Source organism: Carassius auratus, unplaced genomic scaffold, assembly GCF_003368295.1.
Source record: "Carassius auratus strain Wakin unplaced genomic scaffold, ASM336829v1 scaf_tig00022598, whole genome shotgun sequence".
Taxonomy (NCBI): Eukaryota; Metazoa; Chordata; class Actinopteri; order Cypriniformes; family Cyprinidae; genus Carassius; species Carassius auratus.
In genome coordinates, this window is record NW_020525201.1 from 17,319 (window position 1) to 29,426 (window position 12,108).

General features: G+C 37.2%; 2 protein-coding genes across 2 annotated transcripts in view; one reads left to right on the top strand and one right to left on the bottom strand.

The window, feature by feature from the left end:
• Window positions 1–5,099: 5,099 nt before the first annotated feature.
• LOC113077429 (N6-adenosine-methyltransferase non-catalytic subunit) lies at window positions 5,100–9,196 on the bottom strand. The gene is made up of 11 exons (XM_026249844.1): window positions 8,998–9,196; window positions 8,806–8,894; window positions 8,524–8,611; window positions 8,328–8,423; window positions 7,809–7,896; window positions 7,623–7,713; window positions 7,180–7,321; window positions 6,995–7,087; window positions 6,799–6,915; window positions 6,495–6,705; window positions 5,100–5,823 (listed from the first exon to the last, which is right to left on the bottom strand). The coding sequence occupies exons 1-11, from the start codon at window positions 9,061–9,063 to the stop codon at window positions 5,519–5,521; spliced, it is 1,386 nt and encodes a 461-aa protein (XP_026105629.1). The 5' UTR covers window positions 9,064–9,196; the 3' UTR covers window positions 5,100–5,518.
• Window positions 9,197–10,185: 989 nt separating this feature from the next.
• Window positions 10,186–12,108, top strand: part of LOC113077426 (neurotrypsin-like) — a 52,586-nt gene continuing 50,663 nt past the window's right edge. Inside the window, exon 1 of the mRNA XM_026249840.1 lies at window positions 10,186–10,854. Coding sequence (XP_026105625.1) covers window positions 10,542–10,854 — 313 coding nt within the window. The 5' untranslated portion in view covers window positions 10,186–10,541. The remainder of the gene's footprint in view (window positions 10,855–12,108) is intronic.

The following is a 12,108-nucleotide window of genomic DNA, read 5'->3' on the forward strand; positions in this document are numbered from 1 at the left end:
GTCTTTGTTTCTGATGATAGAACTGACTGAGTATGAACTGACCTCATGCTCAGTTCAGCGCAGCCATTAAAGTGTTACAGCAGTCAGTCAACTGAAGTCTGACCCGACAGCACTAAAAGCAAATAGATGTCCTTAAAAAAATAAAAGAGTAAAAAGCCTTCCTAAGCAAAAAGTTTGAGAGAGAGAGAGAGTGTGAGTGTGTGTGTGTGTGTGAGAGAGAGAGGTGAAGAGAGTAAAAGAATGAGTCAGAGACCTTTGTGGGGAAGATAAGCTACAAGAAGAAACTCATCCAGAATGTGACCAGACATTCCCAAATGATTGATTCAGGACCTCAGTAATGGAAAGACAAGGGGGAAGGCGAGGGGAGAAGAGAAGAAATGACAAGAAACATGGAGAGTATTCAACCCAAAAGTCAGTCTATTCCCTTCAAATCAATGTTTTCTGATATAAAGCTTCAGAAACAATACAACAAAACTATTTTGGTAACCCTTTACAATATAAGTGAACATCAGTTAACGCATTAGCATGAACTAACAATGAACAAGACATTTGTAACAGTATTTATTCATCTTTGTTAGTTAGTAGAATACAAAAAAGCCTTTGTCCATTAAATAATATTAACAGATGTCTTATAATAAGTGGCTAATATGTGTCTTTCAATGGGCAATTTTGAAAATATTTCATTTGTCCCCAAATCGTAAATATGTGGAAAATGCAAACAATGTTTAAAAAAGGCAGAAAAAAAAATATAACAGTTACAAGTAATACATTTTACATCAAAATAAATATTTTACAATATTTTTCAGAAATTCTATGGCATTAAATTAGGTTTTTAACCAAATTAACTAACATTTCATTTGCACCTAGGGTTATTTTAGTGTTTGGGACCACCACACAAGAAAAAATTGACAACCAATCCCAATCTCTCTATAACATTATAAAATGGGAAAACTCTCGCCTTCTGTACTGTAAAAAAAGAACAATGGAATTCTGGGTAACAGTAATATATGACTCTCCATATGTTTCCAACTGCACCTTTGGGTCAAGAGGAACTGAATAATTGATGTTAAAGATTTGTGGGCCACAAGAGGTTTGACATCAGTGACTGTACACCGCAAAAAAAAAAACCAACCCAGATGAAGTGGACACATCAGATTCTTGTGCCTTCTAATTCTAATTGCTCAGAGCTCATTCTGTCTCCATCGCCAACAACTCCAGAATCATCATCATTATCATCATCACCGTCACGGTCACCTCTGGGACAGAAGCACCTATAGCGAATGAGTCGGTGAGCAAGGTCTTTCTCCACATGAGTTTTCTGGAAAATAGCTGCAGCATGAATGTACAGAGTCTGGGAAACCCTCCATGTCGATTCCTTCTGTGGGCACTGCAGTGAACCTCTTTTTATGAGACTGAGTACATACATTTCTCATCGGGCCAAGTAAACGTCAAGTAGATCTGAGTCCAGTGTGGAGCTGAGAGTCTGTTTAACCATTCTGATAGAGCCAATTATGTAAAACTAAATATATTTATACATTATAGATTATTATAAACACATTATTTAGTCCAGCTTTTAACTAGCGTCAGTCAGGGACAATATAAAAGCCAATTATTTGACTTCTAAACATATTTTCTCACTTAGTATAATGTAGACTTTTTACATAAATTAAACTATAGGGATCATTATATTTGGGGGTCCTTTTGGCATCTGATTCAGACTTTTTAAAATATTTTGTATGCATAGTATTTTTACCCTGTATGTAAAATAATATACAGCATACAGTTATATACACTCAGCTAAAGGATTATTAGAAACACCTGTTCAATTTCTCATTAATGCAATTATCTAATCAACCAATCACATGGCGGTTGCTCAATGCATTTAGGGGTGTGTTCCTGGTCAAGACAATCACCTGAACTCCAAACTGAATGTCAGAATGGGAAAGAAAGGTGATTTAAGCTATTTTGAGCGTGGTATGGTAGTTGGTGCCAGACGGGCCGGTCTGAATATTTCACAATCTGCTCAGTTACTGGGATTTTCATGCACAACCATTTCTAGGGTTTACAAAGAATGGTGTGAAAGGGGAAAACATCCAGTATGCGGCAGTCCTGTGGGCGAAAATGCCTTGTTGATGCTTGAGATCAGAGGAGAATGGGCCGACTGATTCAAGCTGATAGAAGAGCAACTTTGACTGAAATAACCACTTCTTACAACTGAGGTATACAGCAAAACATTTGTAAAGCCACAACATGCAAAACCTTGAGGTGGATGGGCTACAACAGCAGAAGACCCCACCGGGTACCACTCATCTCCACTACAAATAGGAAAAAGAGGCTTCAATTTGCACGAGCTCACCAAAATTGGACAGTTGAAGACTGGAAAAGTGTTGCCTGGTCTGATGAGTCTCGATTTCTGTTTAATTGAATTGTCGAATTTGCCGTAAACAGAATGAGAACATGGATCCATCATGCCTTGTTATCACTGTGCAGGCTGCTGGTGGTGGTGTAATGGTGTGGGGGATGTTTTCTTGACACACTTTAGGCCCTTTAGTGCCAATTGGGCATAGTTTAAATGCCACGGCCTACCTGAGCATTGTTTCTGACCATCTCCATCTCTTCATGACCACCATGTACCCATCCTCTGATGGCTACTTCCAGCAGGACAATGCACCATGTCACAAAGCTCGAATCATTTCAAATGGGTTTCTTGAACATGATGATGAGTTCACTGAACTAAAATGGCCCCCACAGTCACCAGATCTCAACCCAATAGAGCATCCTTGGGATGTGGTGGAACGGGAGCTTCGTGCCCTGGATGTGCATCCCACAAATCTCCATCAACTCCAAGATGCTATCCTATCAATATGGGCCAACATTTCTAAAGAATGCTTTCAGCATCTTGTTGAATCAATGCCACGTAGAATTAAGGCAGTTCTGAAGGTGAAATGGGGTAAAACACAGTATTAGTATGTGTTCCTAATAATCCTTTAGGTGAGTGTAAGGATCTAGAGGTTTGACACCAGTAGAACTTGTGCATAAAAACAGCAGAAATTTACATATATCTTTCCTTCTCTGAATTCCAAAATTTGAGACTTTTTCAATGTAGCCTTTTTAAATCTACTGTACATATATTATTGTCCGCTTTTTATATTTTAAATAAATATTTATTTTTTTTCAGTAAAGGTCGAATGTGATAAAAAGTGACGGTAAAGACTAAGTACATTTAATCATGTAAAGACTTTTAAGTTAAATACATCAAAGAATCCTGCATTCTTTGTTGTTGATAATAATCAGAAATGTTTCTTGAGCACCAAATCAGCATATCAGATTGATTTCAGGAATACATTACATTTTGTTAATGTATTCAAACAGAAAACATTGATTTTTAAATTGAAATAATAATTTACAATATTACTGTTTTATAGCCCTTTTGATTGAATCAATGCTGCCTTAAGATTAAGAGATCTCTTCATGTTAATGACCTTACTGACCCCAAACATTTGAACAGTATATAGTAGTCAACATTTGAAGTGGATCAAATTATTCAAAATGAAATTGTAATACATACCTCTCATAATTTAAGCGCAGTCAGCTCGGCAACAGGTATGAATATGAGAACAGAATGTGAGAATTAGGAGCTCTGTCTCTCTCTCTCTCTCTCTCTTGTCTCACAGTGAATTTCAGGTTTACAGTAAGAGATCTTGTGTCACTTCAACACACCTGCCTCCAGTGAGACACAATTAGTCTGATTTTTGCATTCATCACGCTGAATGATTCATTGCTTTGGGCTCAAAGCTGATCTAAGTCCAGTCTCCCTCTGTTACCATCACATTAGCACCGAAACAAACTACAGAGATCTTTGTCAGAACTTTCCAGTCAATTTGAAGAACTCAGCTCTAATACAGCTTGTACATCATGAAAAATCAACACAAAAATGAAATACCGGAGCTTTGAATAGGTTTTTTTTTTGTTATGTGATTGTAAGGGTCCTGTATGTCTATTTGTCTATGTGATAAAGTCTTGTAATTGTGAGTAAACCAAATTTCAGACTTTGATAATACAGTATCATCATCATCAGCTGATGACGGTTTTAATACAAACTATGACAGCCAATCCGCTGCGGGGTTGAATTAAGCTCCACCCAGGCAGCACCTGATTGGTCAATGCTGTTATCAGTTGACTTTTAATCAGTGATGAGATCGTCCGGTCTCTTTGGAAGTAATCCTTAGTTGCTTTAACTCCAGATTAGTGGAACAAACAGTGGAAACAAAATGAGAGACTGCTTAACTAATAATGTGTGTGGGGGTGTGTACACCTCAATGTGTTCAATGAATTAGTAATGTTATTAATTAGAAATACACTTAGTAATTAGTTAGTAATTAGTAATTAAAAATACACACTTCTTTATCCTGATTAACCCCCATCTCAGGACCTGATCAGTGTGTCCAGTAACACTGCAGGTCATTCAGCTTCACTCTGATTTCAGACGATGTTGTTTTAGTATCGTTGAAATACTTTTATAGTTTTTGAATTGGATTTAAAAAAAAAAAAAAAAGCATATTTCACGTTAATTTTAGTTATAGCAATTTTGTTTTGTCACTTTTTATGTGTATATAGTATTTTTTTTTATTGATTATTTCATTTAGTTCTCATTATTTTAGTACTTAAAATCACAATAACAGCTGTTGTCTTGGCAAAAAGTTTAAATCAAATGTTTTTTTTTTTAAACATAACATTTTCTTCCAAGTAACATTTTATAAAATACTTTTAGTGTTAGTTAATAGTAAAGTCTCTGATGCGCTGTCATTGTAAAGATTTATTTTGACTGACTGGTGTGTGAATGTAAGGTGCATGAAATAAAGACAGTATTATAAATTGAGATGAGTGTGCCTTGTTTCACATTGCAAAAACATGCCAGAAAACAACACTAATGCTTAGATAACAGGTTATTTCATGCTTATAGCATGAATGGTTATTGATCAATACTAAGAAAAAAAAGGGTGCAAAGTGGTCTAAAGTTAGAGCTATCCTTTATGGACTCAGAATGTATTATTTTTCTAATGATGCAGCTCCTCACAACAAACAAACCACAAAACATGAAAACATCAATTAGGTCGGCTTTATTTACGGCAAACCACTAATTCTACATGTCACTGCTGACAGAATCAATAAGCTCCTGACACTGATCATAAAACTCCACAGGACACACAGGAAGTGTGCACACAGAAGGAGCAGATGCTCAAGTGAGAGATAAAAAAAAACGGTTCAATTAATGTCCAAATGTAAAAACAAACACCAACAGTAATAATACAAAAAATTAAAAATAAATCCTCTCAAAGTTTTGTAAAATGAAAACAGGGTTTAATTGAGGTTGAATAATATTCATACAAATATCACGCTCTTAGTTAACACGCTAACAAAATGATACCCACTGAAAGCAACAACACCTTTTTTTAGGTACAAAAAATCTCATCACATTTTCTGTTTACCAGTCTCAAAGCTGGCGTGTTGTGCATTTTCATCGGGGAGGAAATCCACGGTGTGGACCTCCACGGCCTCTGAATCCCCCTCGATCTCCACGGAAGTTTGGCCGATTTCTCTCCCGACCCCGATCTCCTCTTCCTGCAGCGGAACCGCCCCGTCCTCCACGCTGTGAACCCCCACCTCGCTCTGCCATGGATTTAGGAGGCGGGGATTTGGGACGGAGTCTCTCGATTTCTTCAGTGCAACCAGATAAGTAAGCGTTGGGCTCACTGAAGTGGGCGGCATACGCTTCCACATTAAAGTTGCTATTGGTCAGCGTGGGCCCCACAGTCAGCCAACCTGAAATCATGCACAACATTAGATCAGAGCTAGATCAGTACACTAGCAATCGGGGTCAGTTAGGAAATTAATACTTTAACTCAGCACAGAGAAATTAATCAAATGTAACAGTGAAGACATTTATACATTTACAAAAAGATTTATTCAAATAAATGCTGTTCTTTTAAACTTTCTATTTATTAAGGAATCTGAAAAACCAAATGTGATAAAGGATAAAGGCATCTTTATCAGCATCTTAGAATGATTTCTGAAGGATCATGTGACACTGAAGACTGGAGTAATGATGCAGAATATTCAGCTTTGCCTCAAAGGAATTAATTAGAATTTAAAATATAAACCGTTATTTTGAACTAATGATATTTCTCAAAATTAGTGTTTTAATGTATCTTAATCAAATAAATGCAGCATTGGTGAGAATTAGAGATATAAAAAAATAATCAAAAACATTAAAAACATCTTACAAGCCTCACTTGTTTTTTGTTTGTTTTTTCAACAGTAGTGTATAATATAATATAATATAATATAATATAATACAATAGATGTGACGTGACACTGTATTATCACTTTTAAAGTTTGTTCCACAGAATATATCATACAGGAACTATATGAAGGCGGGTAAATAATGATTTATGATCAACTATTTCTTTTAGTAGAAGTAGGGCATATCTAACCTGGCCTGATGGTACTGTCTCTGCCAAACAGGTGCAGCCGTCGACGGCCCAAGCAGAAGTGTTCAATGATGTGGAAAATCTCGACTGGCTTCTCAATATTGCCCATCTCTGGCTCCTCTGTAATGATCAGATCTATATCCACATTGGCATGAATGAAATCGCCATCTGTGCTGCGTCTAACTGTGCCTTTGATACCCATCAGACAGTGCTCCTGAATGCACACACAAAACAAATTGTTTTTAATTAGTAGCAACTTATTGTTATGGTTTGCCCATTGCACAAACCAATCAGGACAGTCTTTTACCTTAGTTCTCTGGAAGACTGCCTTAGGGTCCAGCGTTTTGGTCTTGCCAGGGTTATTTTTGTTGGTCTTGATCCAACAAATGTCTTCACATCGCCTGAAGCCCCATTTCCTCAGACACTGAGAGAGAAGCGAGAGAGATGTTCAAATATGTAACACTCTCACAGACAGTGACTGTATTTGTTTGTGAGATATGTACCATTCGGCCAAGATCGAGGCCTTCCCCTGAACCACACCACAGGAACACAAAAGAGCGAATAGATGAGATTTCCTCTATGTTGAGCTTCATGATCTATACAAAAAAAAAAAGTATAATTGTAAAATAAGTATGTATAACTGAAATCCATTTCCATATGTTTTCCAATGCACATTTCTAGAACTCACATCATCCCAGTTCCAGAAGCGCTCGTTGGCTATGATGCCTGACTCTCTGTAATACTCCTCCAGTGGAGGCTCTATCAGAAGCACGTCAAATTTACACTTCAAATCTCTCAGATCAAACGTGTCCGGATCTGCCTGCAGATACCTGACATACAAAATACATTTATATATTCAGAAATACATGCAAATTAGACATATAACAGACCTTCGATGCTACACAGAATTTAACTTGGATGAAAATAAAGGTTGAGGGATAGACTTGCAGACTTGACAGCACTGTATAAAAGTCCTATATCATGTTATTTTTACAACTTTCAAAACTTTCAAAACACTTTGTTTATCAGCTGAACAATCGGTTTGTTGTTAAAGAACAGTTGACTAAGGTCTATTAGACAGGTCTCAAGCATCGGTTTTATTCGGCATTGTCTCACTGCAGGTTTTCTTACATGGGTGGGGTGTTGGTGGCAGCGATGAGCTCATCTTTGAGTCGGATGAGCTCTCTTTGTTTTGGGTACTCCTCAAATCTGTCAGCCAATCCTGAAGCACAACAGAGAACACAACTGACACAGTCTAACATCTGGATACGAGAGAGGAAGAAAAACACAAGAACAATGATCCATAGGAATATTTACCTCCATCTCGGATAAAGTTCTGAGGTCTATGCCCTGTGTCCACAAAGTGTTGGCAGTAATCGTTGTGAGGATTTAAACTCTGAGTGCCCTGTGAATCAAAAAAAGTGTTACTATCATGAGCTTTTTAAAAAACAAAAATGGCTTGGGTAACACTTTTGAATAATGTTCCATTAGTTAATGATAGTTAATTCATTAATTAACATGAACAAACAATAAACAACACATTACTGTATTTATTAATCTTTGTGAATGAAAATACAGTTATTCATTGTAAGCAAATGCTAATTCACAGTGCATTAACTAATGTTAACAAGCACAACTTTTGATTTGAATAAAGAATTAGTAAATGTTGAAATTAACATCAACTAAGATTCATAAATGCTGTAAAGGATTGTTCTTGCTTAGATCATGTTAACTAAAAGAGTTAACTAACATTAACTTATGGACCATTATTCTAAAGAGTCACCATGGCTTGTAAAAAACTTCATAGTTGTTATTTTAAAAAGCATTTAAATCTACCTTGAGGAAGGTGCTGGAGTCTTTGTACACCTCCTCATACGGCCCGCTCTCCTCCTGCTGCTGCTGCTGTTGCTGCTGCTGGAGCTCAACATCTTCCTGGAACATCACACAGCAGATCCAGGATCAGTTATCTACAGCCTTACCCTGATCTCATCTAAACAGCACTCAGGTTTACAGCTGATCAGTGCTCACTCACCTTCTGCTCCTCCACATCCTCCTCCGGGTCTTCACCTTCAGTCAGACACTTTCTTTTAGCAACAGGAAGTGACGTGTCAAACGAAGCCCTGCAGTAAACACAATACATACCAAAGGATAACTAATCCCCATCATTACTAGCACTGTTCTGATTTGAGAAGTTTAAAGTAACCTTTGCTTACTGCAACACTGCCCTACTTTGATCATTTCGGGGGAAGACTTAATTCTGTCTTTATACTCTTACTTCTATATCACGTTTTCAAACATGTGTCTGTTACGTTACCTGCACGTCTCTCTGGTCTCTTCGATCTCTTTTTGTTCATCTTTACTGTTGAGAACAGCACCGATGCTGTCGGGACTCTCTGCGCCGAGCTACGAGAAACAAACATTAACTTCATAAAGCACAATCGCAGTACTCAAACCCCGCGAACACATTTAAACTGGCTTTATGCGTTGAAAAGTCGTGTTTCTTCACCTGTTGTGCAAGAAGCTGCCGTCTGAGCTTCTGTCTTTCACGTATTTCCTGCAGCCGGCTGTTCATGTCAACAGTATTTTCCAGGGAGATTATTTATGATACAATTATTTGGTGTAAACAATTGAGCGGTAAATTGAATTGAAAACCTCGACGTGAGGAGCCGTCGCGCGTATTTTACATCATCACGCTGCTAGACGCATACTATGACGTCAGTAAGCGGCTTCTGATACTTGAAAAAGATTAATTACATTCCGCTTAATAATTATTATTACTGGGGAAATATTTCATCCACAATTTTCCTAAATTTATAAATGACTTTTGTTTGTAAAATATAATGTTTATGCACATTTTCTAGCGTTTTTGTTTTTATTTACTTTCTTTTTCATTAAAATGTTTCTTCCATTGCGTTGTTGTTTCGATTTGTATTATGACATTTTTGGAAGTTTGTAAATGTTTTGAAAAAAGCCTAACTAGTAGGCTAAAGTGTTCACATTTAATTTCAAAGTGAAAACAATTTCTGTGCCAGTTTGGTCACATTCATTAATTTTCAGTTTTACCTCCTATTTCTTTGCATTAGATTTTGTTTATTCTACATACTATTTTGTATCTAAGAAATTATTTTATAAAAAATCCTAGATTCACTTATCCTTAGTGTTTTAAAGACGTTATTATATGATTCTATTCCATTCCATTTCTTTTATTCATATTCAATTATGCCAATTGTGTTCTATACTGTCTTCTATTTTAATATATTTATTCATTTATACAGAAAAGTTGAATTTTTAATAGCTATTATTCCATGCTATTATTCCAACCTATTATTCATATTCCATTAAAAATCTTTCTATGCTGATTCAGTGTAATATTTTTGTCAAAACTGATACATTTTTCATGATCCTCTGCTGATCAGAAAGTTAGAAAACCGCATTTATTATTTTTATTTTTTTATAATTAGCTTTTGTTACATTATACATTTCTTTACTGTCATCTTTGATCAGTTTGCATCCTTGTTGAATGCAAGTAGCTACTGAATTATTTCAAAATCTTACTGAGCACACGCTTTTGAACAGATGTTTTATTACAAAATGACAGCCCTACACACAGACATATGCAGCAGTGACTCTTGGTTATATTTTACTGACACAAGAGGGCAGACATGACCTGGGCTCGGCTGCTGGTCAATACTCTTCTCCCTGAATGCATGAATGAACACAAGATTTCACACCGACAGTGATGACTGAAACTGAGATAACTTGTCAGTGGAATTCTTTTTACAATTTATTTGCACTATATCTACTATACGGGATATTCTGCACCTTGACACTCGACATCATTATTGCTTTAGATCTTCTTTTGTGAAACTTCTAATGATGCATGAGTCGTTAAGCCCCGGGCTTCCCCGCTTTCTGTTTCACTGATCCGCTTCCGAGCTGCTCCGGCAACAGACAAAAGACAAGATGAGATCACTCAAGGAGCATGTCTCCACATAGACTGGAGAGGAACTGTAATTGTTGTTATGGTTATGCTGACAGTGGTTGATCGTGATGGATGTGAGATGTCGGTTTCTCGTCACCGTCTGCTCTCTGCTGCTCCTCGCGCGCAGTGACGGCTCTCCGTTCACCGACTGTATTCAGAGCAGAGGGAAAGCGGGCTTTTACGAGGGATCCATAGAGTCAACCGAGTCAGGCGTGAAATGCATGAACTGGAGCGATGTGCCCGGTGTTATAGAGCGGTATCCGGGGAAAGGACTTGGGGATCATAGCTTCTGCCGAAACCCGGACGCGAGAATTCGACCCTGGTGCTTCTTCACAAACAACCGGGGACGCATTGACTGGGGCTACTGCGACTGCAAGCAAGGTATGTACCAGACAGAATGATCTTATTTGTAAAAGCAGCCATTTATAATAACTTATAGCCTAATCTGCGCGACAAGTGTGTTTCATTTTCAAGAGTTACCTGCACGCGCGAAAACAAACATTAAACTAAGGTCACCCTTAAGAAATCTTGAACCCAATGGCGCATTGGGTTCAAGATTTCTTAAGGGTGACCTTAGTTTAATGTTTGTTTTCGGTTTATCTTCTGCTAAACCTTTGATTCAGAATTAAACCAGTGCAGGGCACGCAAGCAAGCTACGACATGTCCAAACTTCAATGCGTCCACGCGTGGGAAAGGTATGCGCGTCTCAGGTAGCACCTACTCTGAGAACAAAGCGAGCGCTCTTTTCCGGCGCACTGGGACGTTTTACTTTGAGACAACCGTCTCCAGCAGCAGTCTGTGTAATTTAATGTCATTACTGTTGCAACGGTAGCTCTCTAGAAGTTATTAATTTTTGCACGAGCGAGTCTCCTGCAGGTCTCGAGCTTCCCAGCTGGAGCGCGCGCGCGAGAGAGAGAGTCCGTGCGCTGTTACGGTTTATCTTGACAGTCAGACAGTATTTGAAAAAGTATGACTTTTGTGACGACACGAGAGAATAACTAGCTTTGAAGACATAATATAATTTACTGTATACGAGAGACTTGGAGCAATGTGTCACTTTTTACTCCAATGAATAACTTCGATTTTAAAATTACATTTCTGTATTTAAGTATAGGCTTCAAAAATTATTAATAAATAAATAAAATAAATAAATGATTAATTGAGTTTCTCCATAATTTTTCCATATTTACTATTTTTGACATTTTTTTCTTTCCAATATTACTAGTATTAGTTTCAAAGCACTTTGAATGTTAACATTTGCTCAATGTCTTATATTAAATGGGAACCGATTGAGTCTATTTAAATATTTTGGTATTTTATTAGTTGATATTTCCAGCACATCAGCCGCATATCATTTTCCAAACATTCTGTGAATGTTTTGAAGCGCTGAAATGTTTGAAGAACGTGCTGCCATCGTGTGTGTGTGTGTGTGTGTACTGTGTGTGATTTATTACAGCTGTGAATGCAGCAGCTGGGTTGCACATACTGTAAACACTTAATGCATGAAAAGGGCTTTCACACACAGACGTCTGTTCCAGTAGCAAGTGGATATATATTCATATTGTTGTGGTCAAATTTTGAAAAACAATCTAAAAAATTCTAATGCAAATTTACATTGATATATTTTATGTATTT

Excerpts from the sequence above, each read along its gene's own strand:
- LOC113077429 (XM_026249844.1), bottom strand. The coding sequence starts at position 9,063 with ATGAACAGCCGGCTGCAGGAAATACGTGAAAGACAGAAGCTCAGACGG. Across the intron at positions 7,322-7,622 it reads GCCACCAACACCCCACCCAT|GTATCTGCAGGCAGATCCGG; the intron begins GTAAGAAAACCT and ends TTTGTATGTCAG. Across the intron at positions 6,706-6,798 it reads CAGTCTTCCAGAGAACTAAG|GAGCACTGTCTGATGGGTAT; the intron begins GTAAAAGACTGT and ends GTGTGCATTCAG.